This window comes from Mchenga conophoros, linkage group LG1 (genome assembly GCF_057382185.1).
Source record: "Mchenga conophoros isolate Kocher_MC1m ecotype Shallow Benthic linkage group LG1, M_conophoros_male_GT1.1, whole genome shotgun sequence".
Taxonomy (NCBI): Eukaryota; Metazoa; Chordata; class Actinopteri; order Cichliformes; family Cichlidae; genus Mchenga; species Mchenga conophoros.
Window position 1 is genome coordinate 21,619,844 of NC_140526.1, and position 13,434 is coordinate 21,633,277.

The 13,434-nt window shown below is 40.2% G+C and overlaps 1 protein-coding gene across 2 annotated transcripts in view; it reads left to right on the forward strand.

Moving 5' to 3' along the window:
- Positions 1-13,434, forward strand: part of dennd2b (DENN domain containing 2B) — a 56,415-nt gene that overhangs the window by 5,068 nt on the left and 37,913 nt on the right. For both annotated transcript variants that reach the window (XM_085269816.1, XM_085269815.1), the window contains exon 2: positions 11,315-11,413. In XM_085269816.1, coding sequence (XP_085125942.1) covers positions 11,340-11,413 — 74 coding nt within the window. In that variant the 5' untranslated portion in view covers positions 11,315-11,339. The remainder of the gene's footprint in view (positions 1-11,314; positions 11,414-13,434) is intronic.

Below are 13,434 nucleotides of genomic sequence, written 5' to 3' on the forward strand. Positions count from 1 at the left end.
ACAGCTGACCCTTTGAATGAAGAAAAATGTCCCAGCGGATGCAGGCAGTAACTCTGCGGGCTTTGTAATTAGTTATTATCGGTCAAACATCCCTAAAGTCAAACCAGCAGATAAGTAAGAAAACAGCACAAGACTCCAGATCACACGACTCTGAACTGAGCACCCTGTGTCCTTTTTCCTGCTGGAGTTCAGGCTTATGGTGAGGGGGGTGACTTCTGTTGTTTTGGCCAGGGAAGGGTAAAAACCCAAATACTTTTTAAAACATGCATTCTGCGTATTTTAACCTTTACACTCTTGTGCATGTGCAGTTTTATCTGTTAACGCTTTTTGCGCCACACATTTGGAGATCATTTGCATTTCGTGTGATGTAGCAGTCCTTAAAAAGTATCATTAATCACACCTCTGTGGGTTAAAATGATCATGTACGTGTTTTCAGCTCTACTTCTTAGTTTGGAGCCTTTAATTTAACTTCTTCTGACCTGGCTTTGGCGCAGATGCAGGTCCAGGGTTGGTTTATTTTTTTATTTTTTTGTGATTCTCTGAAACATGTGCATTTACTTACTTGGATAAAGGGGGAAAATCTGGCCCATGTATCACAATTGTTTCAGGCAATTTAAACTTCTAAAAGCACCTTTTTTTTTTAGAACAACGCTGGGAAAAGAGTGTTTTCACTACACTGAGGTTTGTGTAGGTTAAGTATGGAGAGCTGTGTGGCTGTCTTTCTTGAATGTTTTGGTTCCTGAATATGAGTTTTCTTAACAGATTACAGCCTAAATCCTTATGATCTTATCTCACTCACCATAATGCAAACCCTATGGCTGTGAGCGGTTTTCTTTAAGCTTTCTTTTTCCTCCCTTAAAAAAGCCTTTCCATTGTGCAGATCAAACAATGACCTTCCCCTCTCACTGGATGGGACTGTCAACACAAAGCTATTGAGGAAGTTCTTCTCTGTTCTCCATTCACTCTAACAGGAGTGCGTCTAGCCTAAACGGGCCGTTGTTCACTCAACATCACAATCAAGAGTTGTTTTTGTCTTCAAGATAGGTTCATTGGGATTTACTGAGAATCGTGAGGGTCTGAGGTTGTAGTTTTCCTCACCGTCATGCTAAAGCGATCCTCAACCACATTTCTTCAGATCTGGGGGGTGTATTTCTCCAACATGCGGTTTTGACAGATTTCCTAGTCATAAATCTGCAGATCACAAGACCATCTCCCTTAGCTTCCCTCAAACAGCCACAGAAGTCACAAAGCTTCTTTTGAAAGCAAGCTTTTCATTGCCTTTCATGAAAGCATTTAATCTTATGTGACTATATCTACGCAGAAAGGAGACATATGATGCCGGTGCCTTTGGCTCGCCTGTGACTGTTTTAACCAATTCAGCTCTCACATTCACGTGGCTTAAAAACACAGCAGATGTCACACCTGTGGAGAGAGCACAGAACAATAAGGTGTGTGTTTCTTTCTAGGATTATAAACACTGATCTCATCGATCTGCTGTCACTCAGCTAAGAAACTATATTAACCTTGCTTTCCGCCGTGGGATTTTAGTTCATTGAAGGTCATGCTATGCTGACTTAATATTAACTTTCAGGCATACAGTATTACCCACTGATTTAGGTCTAAGGCACACTCTTAGTCATACTGTTTGTCACCATGCTGCGGCCTCAACATACAAACTAGATTTATTGGCATCCCAATGTTTTACTTTAGTACATTTTACTTCCACCTTCTATCCTTGATATGAGTGTTTGAGAGCCTGCCTGACCTCTCATTAGCTCATGAAGTAAAGCAAAACATATCACTTTCTTTCTGTACTGGACAATAACCCGTGAATTGTGATGGATCATGAGTGGGATGAGCTGCTATATCACTGGTGTTCTGGTTTTCACAAGCGCTGGTGTTAGGTTGATCAGTACCTCATATGATGCTCTATTCATGGTGCTTTGTTAGTAGACTACATTCACAGCAGCAGTTCTGTTGTCAAAAATTTGTCTGGCTAACACTGATTGCAAGACCTTCAGAGCTGCCAGCTATGGACCTCTTTTACAGCGTAACGTAGTGACACTCACCGTTCCATGTGCCAAACCAAAGATGCCATCGTGATTCATTTATATTAGTCGTCTTTCCTCTGGGGCTGCCCAGAATTGCACAGTGTAAAACTGCCTTAAGCTTAATCCCTTTTGCATTTACCAAAAGAAATCTACGACTGGTGTGTCTTAAGGTTTACTAGGAAGTTTCTCAAGCTCTCTCCAGCTGCAGTGCCAACACGACTACACTTCCTCTCACCCACTCACAGTGCCTCTGGTTCAATAGTGCTTTTTTCTTTTTTCTCATTAAAGATGACAAGTGCAGGATTTCCACAAAGCTTTAGAAAGACTTTGGTTACAGCCTTTTTCTGTTTGTCTTTTAATAAAAATCCAAAATATTTTTCAAGCTATTTCATGTGAAGTAAAAATTAAGCCTCAAGCTACTGTGTAACTTGACCTCTATATGTAACCGTTTATAAGCGCCCCCCTGGGCTGTATAGTTAATGGGTCGTAATGTTTTAATAGGATTTTGCATGCCATGTCAGGGTAACAAAACATCATCATGTAGACGTTATCATGCCGTAAGACGTCCTGACTATATTTATTCGAGGGGCTACATTTGTCATGTATAGTTGCGTGCTGAGATACGAGCAGCGCTCGGGTTGGATGTCTGGAGTACACACACTCTCAGCTGTGTTTTCATTTCTTAAACACTTGTCACAACCTGTTGATACTCAGAATAAATGGTGCAAGCGCTGCATTTACAAAGCCTCCTTATAAAGTAGACAGCCTATAATCTTTAATGAATTGCTAGTGAATTTGGCTCGGAGCATAATTTTCCCAGTGCCATTAATCAGCACATATTGACTTGAGTTTCCAGATTATTGAACTCAAAACAGCTAAAGCCGAGGAACGTCTTTATCTGTCTCAGTCATCACATGCGTAATGACTCCCCTAATGAGATCACGTCCAGTTATATTAATTAACTCACTGGCTACTTTAAGTCAAGAGTGCTAATGCCAGTGTAATCAATGGGAGCCCAGTTGTTTTCTTCAGGATTTGTTCATCAGCGAAGCCTAAAAAAAGGGGGTAATTTGATCCACATATTTTAAGTGCTCCACAAACAGCTCATATTTGTTCTGTTTCTAACTAAAACTGTGCGGTGAAGTTCGGGGAAACATCACATTTATGGCCAAAAGAATCCAGTGCCAGCTGTTCTTAAGTTTTTATAACTAGTGATGGGAAAAGAAAGTGTATGAACAGTGGAAACTGGGTTATGAATGAGTGGTCATGCTGCTGGCCCTCGTCCAACATGGGAGAAAATAAAGAAATCCATATAGCTTGTTATGAACTGTTTCATGTAAGAACTGCTTTCTTTTGGCTGTCTGTTAGTAATTGGGTAACATTACGGTTCAGCCGAGGATGGGCGGCTGATTAGTGATTAGTGTCACGCTGTCAGTAGACTGAGTCTCCCGTGGTGGGCAGATGAACATTTGCTCACGCAGAGTGATAGTCTCGGTCGGTGTGTATTGGTAAAAAACAAGGTTTGTGGATTTATTGAGCAACAGGGCTGTGATTTCTGGAAAGAGACACTGCTGCAGAATATTTTAAATGCACTTTTTTGGTTCTTTGAGTACTACAAGGAAAGAACCCTTGAAGTTATACATCTCTACAGCTGAGATCTCCAAAACTGCGCAACACCGTGAAACAGTCTTTAGAAAAATGAGATTTCTAGACTCGACTGTTCCTTTAATTTGCATAAAACTGATAGATTCTGAGAAATGACTCATAGGAGAACAAATGAACCACGCAGGTATTAGTAAAGCTAATCTCTTTCTCTGTTTACTTAAGCTTTAAGAATTTGGCAAACAAGAGCACATTTTGTGTCCTTGGAAAAGTCAAAGACTTTTCTGTTGGAGGTCAGCTTTGTGACAGATTCACCCCACCCCCCCCACCTCCCCGCTGCAGCTCAGATGGACATAAGCCTGTTTTCCACATGCCTGCCTCTGCAGCTGTGCATGCTCATATCTAGGTTATACAGAAGGGGTTTTCATCTTTTCCACAAGGAGAAAATATGCCATGATTGCCCTGAAAAAAAAAAACAGAGATAAAAAAAGAAGTATTGGTTCCACCTGGACAATCGAGCTACAGTGGCAGCATGGCAAAACATGTGGTAGTGTAATTATATAGGTATGGGTATGTGCAACTGCCAGTAGCACTGACCTTGGTGGGTTTCTTTTACATAGACAGATAGAGGCCGTTAGAGTCTCAAATGGGTCTCCAGAGAGTCTCACTATGAACACAATGCACATATATACTTCAGGTTTTCAGTTTCAGATGGGAATTTTTGCTTTCCCATCATGGTTGGCTTATAAAATGCCTAAAAACAATCTTTACATGTAGTGAAAATGATTTTATGTGTATTCATCCTGTTGAATATCAAATCCTGGGTGCCCTTCTGAAAATATGTATCTGTACCTCAACTCCCACGCTGCTCTGCTGACATGATTCGGCTCAAATTGGCTCAACGGACTTTGTCCGCTGGGGACAAAACTGGTCTTTCAGGAGGTACTGAAACAATGGTGTGGATCAGTGTGTGGGCTTTTGCACTCATGTCTGCCAGCAAGTTGTGACGTCTGGAAAGAGTTGAGAATTCGCAGAGATTTTCACCCTTCCTTTCCCCATTTGTTTTTGGCTGCCTGTGAGCTCTGCAGTGGTTTGAAAAACCTTGAAGTCAGGTTGCTGATCAGCAGAAATAGAGAACCGGGTCAACCAGAAAAGCAGAGAAACAAGAGGCAGGCAGCTCTGTTTATGAAAGCTGTTGTGTCTGCTGCTTCTGATGCATATTTTTAAAGTTTGCCAGTCTTGATAATAACATGAAAATGTTACGTAAAGTTAAGCGGTTCCGTGAAGATTGCTCTTAGCCAGGTGCGTATTTGTGTAGCCTTACACTGAATGAGAACAAAGGTTTTGGCTTTGACTCCAGGTGTTTCTGCCCCTCTGCTGTGCTTCCTTTCACCCTCTGAGAACAGACTTTAATATTTTGAATGCAGCCAAGGTCTGACGGATAATGCAAATATTAGCACATTCCTGCAAGTTGCGGGGAGAACTATGTATCAGATAATATGTCAAAAGTGACAGTGCCAAGGACATGTGGACTCTCTTTAAAAGACACACACACACATAGACTACAGACTGATAAAAGACTTACTTTTTAACCATCTCTCCCTCTCAAGGACACACTGAGCACAAAGAGCTCTTTTATTCCAGGCCAAACAGTCTAATGGAGACACTGTCATGGTCCCATTTCATCAATATGCTCCTGTTGCTGGGGGAACATATGCGTCATTGATATGTAATCGCATAATACTTCTGGACATGAACATGACAGAACCAGGAAAAACCCTGAAATGGCAAAGCTAGCTAATTAAGACGATGGTGTTGAATATCCAAAAGTGACACGTTGGCTTACAGGATTTGTTTTTATGCCAGAGGCAAAAACAGCCAGATAGTTTTTAATCTCTGCGTTGAGGTTGAAGTAAAGGGATTAAGAAGTAGCGCTTAAAAAAGAAAATAAGGAAGAAAAACTTTTAGCTGACTAAGTCTGGATGTTTTGCTAAGCTAAGATTTGAAAGAAGAGGAAACAGGCCAGTTGCTTGGAAATGCGGATATGTGTTAGTCGACATGGTTAGGCGAGACAATAGTGTAAATAAAGGATGGATGTGCTAGCGGCATTTTGGGTGTAGACAAAATGCCAAACTCATAGGACTTGTTTTTTTAAGCAGGACGTGACCATATATAGGATGAACCTGGGGAGTTAGCTTACACTAGCCTAACTAGCTAGAAGAGTGCATTGTGGTTCAGTGTGTTGTAAAACAGGATGATAAGTTGGCTAGCGACAAACAGACAAAATGTATTGGTCACAGAAACCAAACAATGTGACTTTGAGTGCACTGGGTGTTGTTAGTTTCAGGGTGTTGATCTTCAAAAATGGCTGATCACACCAAGAAGCAAACTCACCCACAACAGGCCCATGGGAATACTCTTCACCATAAAGAAGACTTACAGTCATCGTATCATCTGCATATTGGGAATCCAGATGTGGCCGGATTGAATTAAAAGATGAAGAAAAGTCAGTAAATAGGAGCAGAGCATGGGCTTTGGCCCTTTCCAGACGACGATACAGGAAATTTATTCAACCACGGCTTCATCTTCAACGCCCCTACAAGGCCTGTATGCAAATTGCAGTGGATCATTATGCTCCATCTCCTGCAGAATCTCCTTTCTGTTGAGCTTTTCAAAAGACTTCATCACTAGAGATGTTAAAGTCCAGTCCCTGAACTTTTATTAGTCTTATTAAATTTAAATAATTTTCCACCCATGTTTACTTGGTTTAAGTTGGCATTTCAAACCTAATTGAGGCCTAATATTAAATTAAAAAAAACAAAACAAAAAATGACGCTGTAATGAGCCCATGATACAGTGTTACAGTAAGAAAAGGACTTCACATTGAAAAGCTGACTGGAGCCCTCAGCCTCTCGGCCTGGGGCTCGGTCACTCTGGCACAGCTGGCTGCCGGCGGAGCTCACGGGCACGTCACTGCAACCCCCCCTGGCTTCTGCTTCGCGGCTGCTGAGTGACCTCTCATCTGGGGCTCTCCTTAACTCTTTCTGGGACAGTGGTGCGGCTGCCCCTCTGTTGGTCTTCCTTGGTCTCTTGTGTTCTGAGGGCCTCTGGATGTCTGGAGTTTTGATCTCCTCCATACCTGCTTCATGCCCTGGAGGACGGGGCTGTGGCCCCCCACACCCTCTAGCAGATCCTTTTTGGCTCCTACCTCAAAGCACACTGTGCGCTGTCGATCTTATGTGCTGCACTATAATGTTTAATATTTAGTATTTACTGTTATATTCCCATAGATCATCGTGATTTTGTTTATTATGTTGCTCTTTTTTTTCCCTTCTGCTTCTTCTCTCTTTTTTCTTTCTCAACAGGTGATCCAGGTGATCGATATATGTATTTTTTTGTCTGCTTATTTTGTTGGTTTTTGTTTTTTGCCCTTTACCCCTGTCCCTCTTCCCCGCTGTTTTTCTTTCCCTCTTTCTTTCTCCCCTTTCTTTTCCCCAGTCAAATCTGTCCCGTATTTAGCAAGTAAAAATGAAATAAAATAAACAATAAAAAAAAGGTGAGTCAAATAGACCAATACGGCAAGGCTGGGATGGTCCATTTGGTAAAGTAAATCCGTTGGGCATCTTTCTTCGCCTTTAGACAATAATTCTGATGGCAAAAGAGCCAAATGGGACAAGCAAAAAAAAGAAAAGAAAAAAAAGCTGACTGGTAACTTGGTTACAAGTTACAATTAAAATATTATTACTTAAAAAAAACTATTTTAATGGTATACAGCTTTTAAATGAACCTTTATCTTGTCAGTTGTCAGTTATGCACCGCTTCATAGGAAAAATTGGAAAAAAGATGAATAACAGTACAAACTCTTGTCTAGTCATCCAGCTCAAGGCTATTTAGCTTAATGGTTAATGCTGCTTCTTACTGGGGTTTGTGAGATTGTTCGGTTTCCCCTCTGCAGAGAGCTCGATTAAGATAGTTTGCAGGCTGGTTCAGGCCTACATGTGATCTTTAGACTGCTGCTTTATTCAGCAGTTCCACACTCTCCTTTTGCCTTATGTTTGACACCCCTGATGTAATGCTGTGTTCCAGATACCTCGGAATTCAGATGTTGGAGAACGTTCAGGAAAAGGCACGGGAAAACAAGATTTGTTTTGATTCTTAGCAAGATAGAGGCATTCAAGTGTAGCTAGCAATACAACATAATACTTATTTTATTGAGCTTAAAAATACCGCTACAGTATATTCATGGATAGAGCCTCAGTGTCAGTCACTGCTCTGCGTATGGATTATTTAGTGAGTCACGGATACAGAACAGTGCCATTAGAGAAAAGTTTTACCGTTTTACTCCTGTTTACGTTCAGTACCGCTATCTTGAGTTGCTATCTTGGGATTGCTAGGGCTGCTCTGACGTGTCAGGTTGGAAATCCTAGTTGAGGGGACATTCCAGATTGAAATTCCTAATTGGAACTTGGAAGTTAAGAGTTCAACTTATTCAGGAATGCACTACAAACGTCAGGGTTAGTCAAGTCAGCTTTGTTTTGTGTTATGTTGCTTAATGACAAATTTGCCCCATTTTCATTATCAGACTTCCTCCATCCTCACATATCCAAGTTCCTCCTAACAAACCCTTTAGAAAGAAACATCTGAAAAAGCAAGACGGGGACGTGTGGGTGAAAAGAGTGGACACGGAGGGAGAAAGATGGAGACAGAAGAATTGTGTTTTTACAACAACAGGACAGCAACCTCAGGCTAAAGTGTGCCTTTTTGTGTCCTGCCTCCAAACCCCGTAAAACCCCAAAGATTTTAACACTCTGCGATGTCAAGTGTTTCGTCAGTTGTTGACCGTTAGCTTGCCCTTGGCTCTGACATCTCAAGAGAAAAGTTGTATTGAATGTGGTTGAATGCACTTTAAAGGTACTCTAGAGCTTTCTTAGAAGTGGTTGTTTACAGCCAGTAATTTTGTGTAGAGAGATGGTATCAGACCTCAGGAAGTCAGTTGGCTAACGCCTTGGTGTTTACACTGAAATGTCCATCTTGGGCCTCTGTGACCCATTTCTGTGATTATAGCTTTCTGAGTCCAAAAAAAATGAAAACAATAAATTTACACAGATTAAAATTGATTCTAAGTTAGCTACATAAGGTAATAATGATGTTAAAGAAATTATTTCTGCGCTTCTTTAAGGTGTTAGAGATCAAATCAGAGAGAAGAGAGTGGAGTGAATATCATCTCCAAACTCACCATATTTTAATCAGGTATAAATCATATTTACACAGCTGCCAGTGTCTCTGGATTCATGCTTCCTAATTTAACTTAGTCAAATTTTGAATAAGATGAAAGATTTTATTTCTCAAGTTCTCTGAATGTTTTTCTCAACGTCCCTTTTTTTCCTGTCAAGCATGATTTCTTACATTTTTATCGTTGTTTAGTCCATCGTGAATCAGTCTAGATAGTTACACGCGTATTAGGATAGTCTTCGATGCCGGACATGTGATTTGTAGAAATCATTTGAGAATTTCTCTAATTTTAGATCAAACAGCATGTTGATTGATGACTCTGTCTCTCTCCGAGGCATGTGAGTGGATGCTTATGATGAATCTTACGTAACTATTTGGATGACAGGAAATAGATGCAACTTTCTACATTTTCCCTCCTATTTTGGGACTAATGTTCTGTTTTTACTTTGAGCTCTGCGGTTTTATGGTTCACAGAGGAGCAGCAGCACTGGCGGAGTCGTATACAGGACAAGGCAAAATCGTTCTTTGTGTTGGATGAAAATAACGATGCATGCCTCGTCGTTCTAGCCCAGTCCACAATCCACAGGAAATAGCTGACAGCAGGAATGCTCCCTCTCTCTTCTCATCTGTCTCTATAGGAATCAGCTCCACTACTGGTTGGCTGGCTTCTTCATACAACAGCTTCCTGTAAACAAGTCATGCTGCCAAGCACCCTCCTATCCTCCAACTCTGATCTCTAGGGATCTCCATTTGACCTCCTCATGCACCAGAACAATTGCTTTGAGCCTTTTTGAAAGGTTCATTGCTGCACTTTCAGGGGCACTGGCCCTCAGTTTGAAGGGAGGCTTTAACTAACTGCTTTGACAAACCTGAGTAAATGTTTTAGGAAGAACGACTTAACAGTTTCAGTGCTACATCAGCGTTTCATAGTGTTATAAAGAGAGGGTTGTTTAGGATGAAAACAATTACACGCTCAATAGTATTTTCATTGCTATGTTCTTTTCACTTATTTTAGACGTGAAAGGTGGTAAATATGTTTGTGTGATACCAGACATACTGCTTGAGTATGAGCCATTGATTACAATTAGGCAAAGCATGAAGAGCATATGGAAAGATTAGGATGTGGGTTAAAATAGCAGACTCTGAATGTCTGTTGTGTACTGTGGGTAATCCATAGCCCGTAAGACTCTTGCAGAGACCTTGGTTGGAATCTGCCCGGGCCTATCTGCCGTGTGGCTTCCTCTGCTCTGTCTCACAGCTTTCCTGTCCTAGCATAATAATAACTAAAGAGCCCCACTCCTTCCCCAAAAATAGACCTATAGTATTATGTGTACAATATGGTGAGTAAGCAATTAGCACTTTATTTGCTAAGAGGGTTTGCCTACCCATCTATCCACCCTGACCTCCACCCTATGCACAACAGATGGGTTTCAAATATGAGTTTAAGCGTTATGAGAGTCTTTAAATATTAACTTTGTTTTAAAAAAAATCTGTATTCTTTTCAATTCTAGAAATAAGTAAGCTAAATTAGTTTTCTGGACTTTGTTTGAACTCAACCTTTAATGTTAGTATCAGCAGAGTAGCACATGTGAATATATGTATTTATATATGATTCATAATGTTTATAAAGAGCTTGCTAAATAGAAGTTTAGCTTTTTCTTTGGCAGCACTGTATACCCGTATGCTTTGATTCCGAAAGGAAATTTTTCTAGGCGTAAAAACCCCACAGCTGTGCCGGGAGCTCCGGGGCTTCTCCAGCACAATACTGTCTACATACTCTGTCAGTTATGCCACTTACGTTCAGTTTATTGAAAGTCATCTGCAGTGTTTACACTGGAGATTCAAGATGGCAGATGGGGTGAAATGGAAAACTCTGTAGGATTTCTTTATTAGCCCGAACTGTGAAAAGTTGTCAGATGCAATAGTAGTAAAGCTATCATTGATGGGGGATAATAGTAACAGCTGCTGTTTCAAAACCTTGCATTGACACATTGATACTACAGTTATATAGACCCATAACCACAACAGATGAAAGAACTGCTATGTTGTATCTGTTTATTCATTTGTTTTTGGCTGCACATGTACATGAGAGGTGCTGTATCAGTAGAGTTAGTGTTGCCTTCTGTTAGCTTTGTGTTTTGTTATGTGGCTCCTTAGTGTAGTGGTTAATATGCTCACTTAGCAAAAGATCTCTGGCTTGAGACCGGCAGGGGACACAAGTCCCTGGGAGGGTTGCAGCAGGACCAGTATGAAAATTTGCAGAGTCATCTGACGTGGCGACTCCTTGGGAATAAGAGAGCAACTAAAATAAGCTTTTTAGCTCTATGATTCTATATCCTGAAAATATTCACGACAAATACAAACAATATAAATGGTTTAATATTCCGTATAAAACCCATGTTTAAATGTTTGATATCCCTGTGTTGTAGGTGAGCGGGTGGTTTGCAGACGAACATGACTGCCAACAAGAGTTCAAAGGCTGCACCTCGTGCTGCAGGAGGTAAAGCTCCTCGGGACGTCCCTGACAGGTCAGTGACATGTTGGACAGGGTGGGCTTGGGTATGTGCATTTCAGGGAGCATTAAGTGGTTTCAAAGTGACCAAATGACTTGACTTGAAAGACAAACAAATCCACTGCTCGAATTTATCCATATTTTCCTATTTGTTTCACTCATGGAAAAAAAACAACTAATGATTGTCAGTCATGATAAGGCTTCCAAAGCTTTTGCAAGTATGATCCTGTTTCCTGGACAAGTGCCCCATTCAGCCCTGAACTGAATACTGAGCTGAAACGTGTGTCAGCATGTCGAGAAGTGACAGTGACATACTGCGGGAAAACTCATTTACAAATGCTTTGTAAAATATAATTCTTTATGATCCTGTCAAATTTGTCAAAAGCCCCTCTGAGTCACATTTCCTGTCACATCAAATAAAATGTGTCGTATTTCATATGTTGATAAATTGAAATATATAGAATTCAAATATTTTCAGTATTGCAGCAAATAAATGGCTGCACATGCATACTTTTAACAAACCTAATAAATAATAAATCAGCTTTATTATCTCCTGATTTGTTGCATTCTTCTTTTTCTTCATGTGCTGAAGAGACTGTAGAAATAATATTTTATAAATGCCTTTAAGCAGTGTGACAAAAAAACCACCACACGTGGTCTTTAAGTAAATGTACAAAAAGAGATTAAAAAAAACAAACAACTGGCATGTTTTCATGTCAGTTCATGAATTTATATGATACTGTGGTCTAAATTTAAACATTAGAAAAAGAAATACATTTTTAAGGTATCCTGAAAATTGGACATATTTGAAGAACGACCCTTTTGTCTTTGTTGAAGCTGTTACACGACTCTGCCATAGCTGATTTTAAACAGCATTTTTTTTTTAAATCCATGGTTTCTATTATTCTTATATAGTTAATGATTCCCAGGGATGTTGCTGATTTCTATTCCTTTTCTCATTTTTCATTCTGATGAAGCAAGACACACAGAAGAGAGCATTTCTTACATAGAATTATAATGTAACCTAATGGAGCTGGTTTCTGTAGCTGCTCATTTCAATCAGGCCTAATGCAAATGGAAAACCACATAAAGCATAATTTGTGGTACTGCATCGAATCCCCGGTGCAGTGTGTGACATTCCTTGTGTTTATACTTATGTGCTGATGTGGCTGCATCCTTAATTCATGAGTGAAACTGAGTAAGTCTTGAACAACAGAGAGGAGAACATTTGCAGACTTTTGAGTGCGAGCACAAATTAAAATGAGAGAAATATCGTATGTCTGTACTGTTAAGCTAAATACATTCACAACAGAGGGATTCTTCTTGTGCTAATCTAATATACTGAATGTTTATTACTATCAAACAAATCCAGCACAGTTGAGGTGGTGTTGCTGGGATTTCTATGAGGGTACAAGTCTCAGTGGGTACTTAGGATTTAAATCAGTGTCATAAATCTAGTATAACAAATTTTAGGTATTACTGTGTACACACTGTTCTCCATAGTAAACATTCGCAACTAGTCATTGTAAGTAAAACACTGATCGCAGTAGCACAAAGCTTTCTCATCATCCCCCTTGCACCCCATTTGTCCATTTAACCTGCGTCTCTTAATAAAAGTATTTGTTATTATTGGCAGCTGGTAGTCCTCAGGGACTCGTCTTACACAAGACTCTTTAAGATCATATTTAAAGCTCGTGAGATGCAGCCAGATGTTTTAACAGATGGAGAAGATTTATGTGCTATTCAATGGATTCTCACTGACGTATGAAATTAACCAAGGATAAATTTCTAGGACAAATTATGCTTGTGCTTAACTGTGAAGCCCCAGGAGGGGAGCATTTTAATATGCAACAGCACATGGGCAAAGTCTCGATTAAAATGAGTTGAAACTGGAAACTTGTCCAAATACAGGATCTTCGTCTGATGTTGTACTCTGAATGGACATGGACCTGCAAGACTACAGTGAAGACTACTACACTGTTTTCATTGGTACACATTTGCCATATTTAGGTGTTACGCACTGATAATTGACAGAGA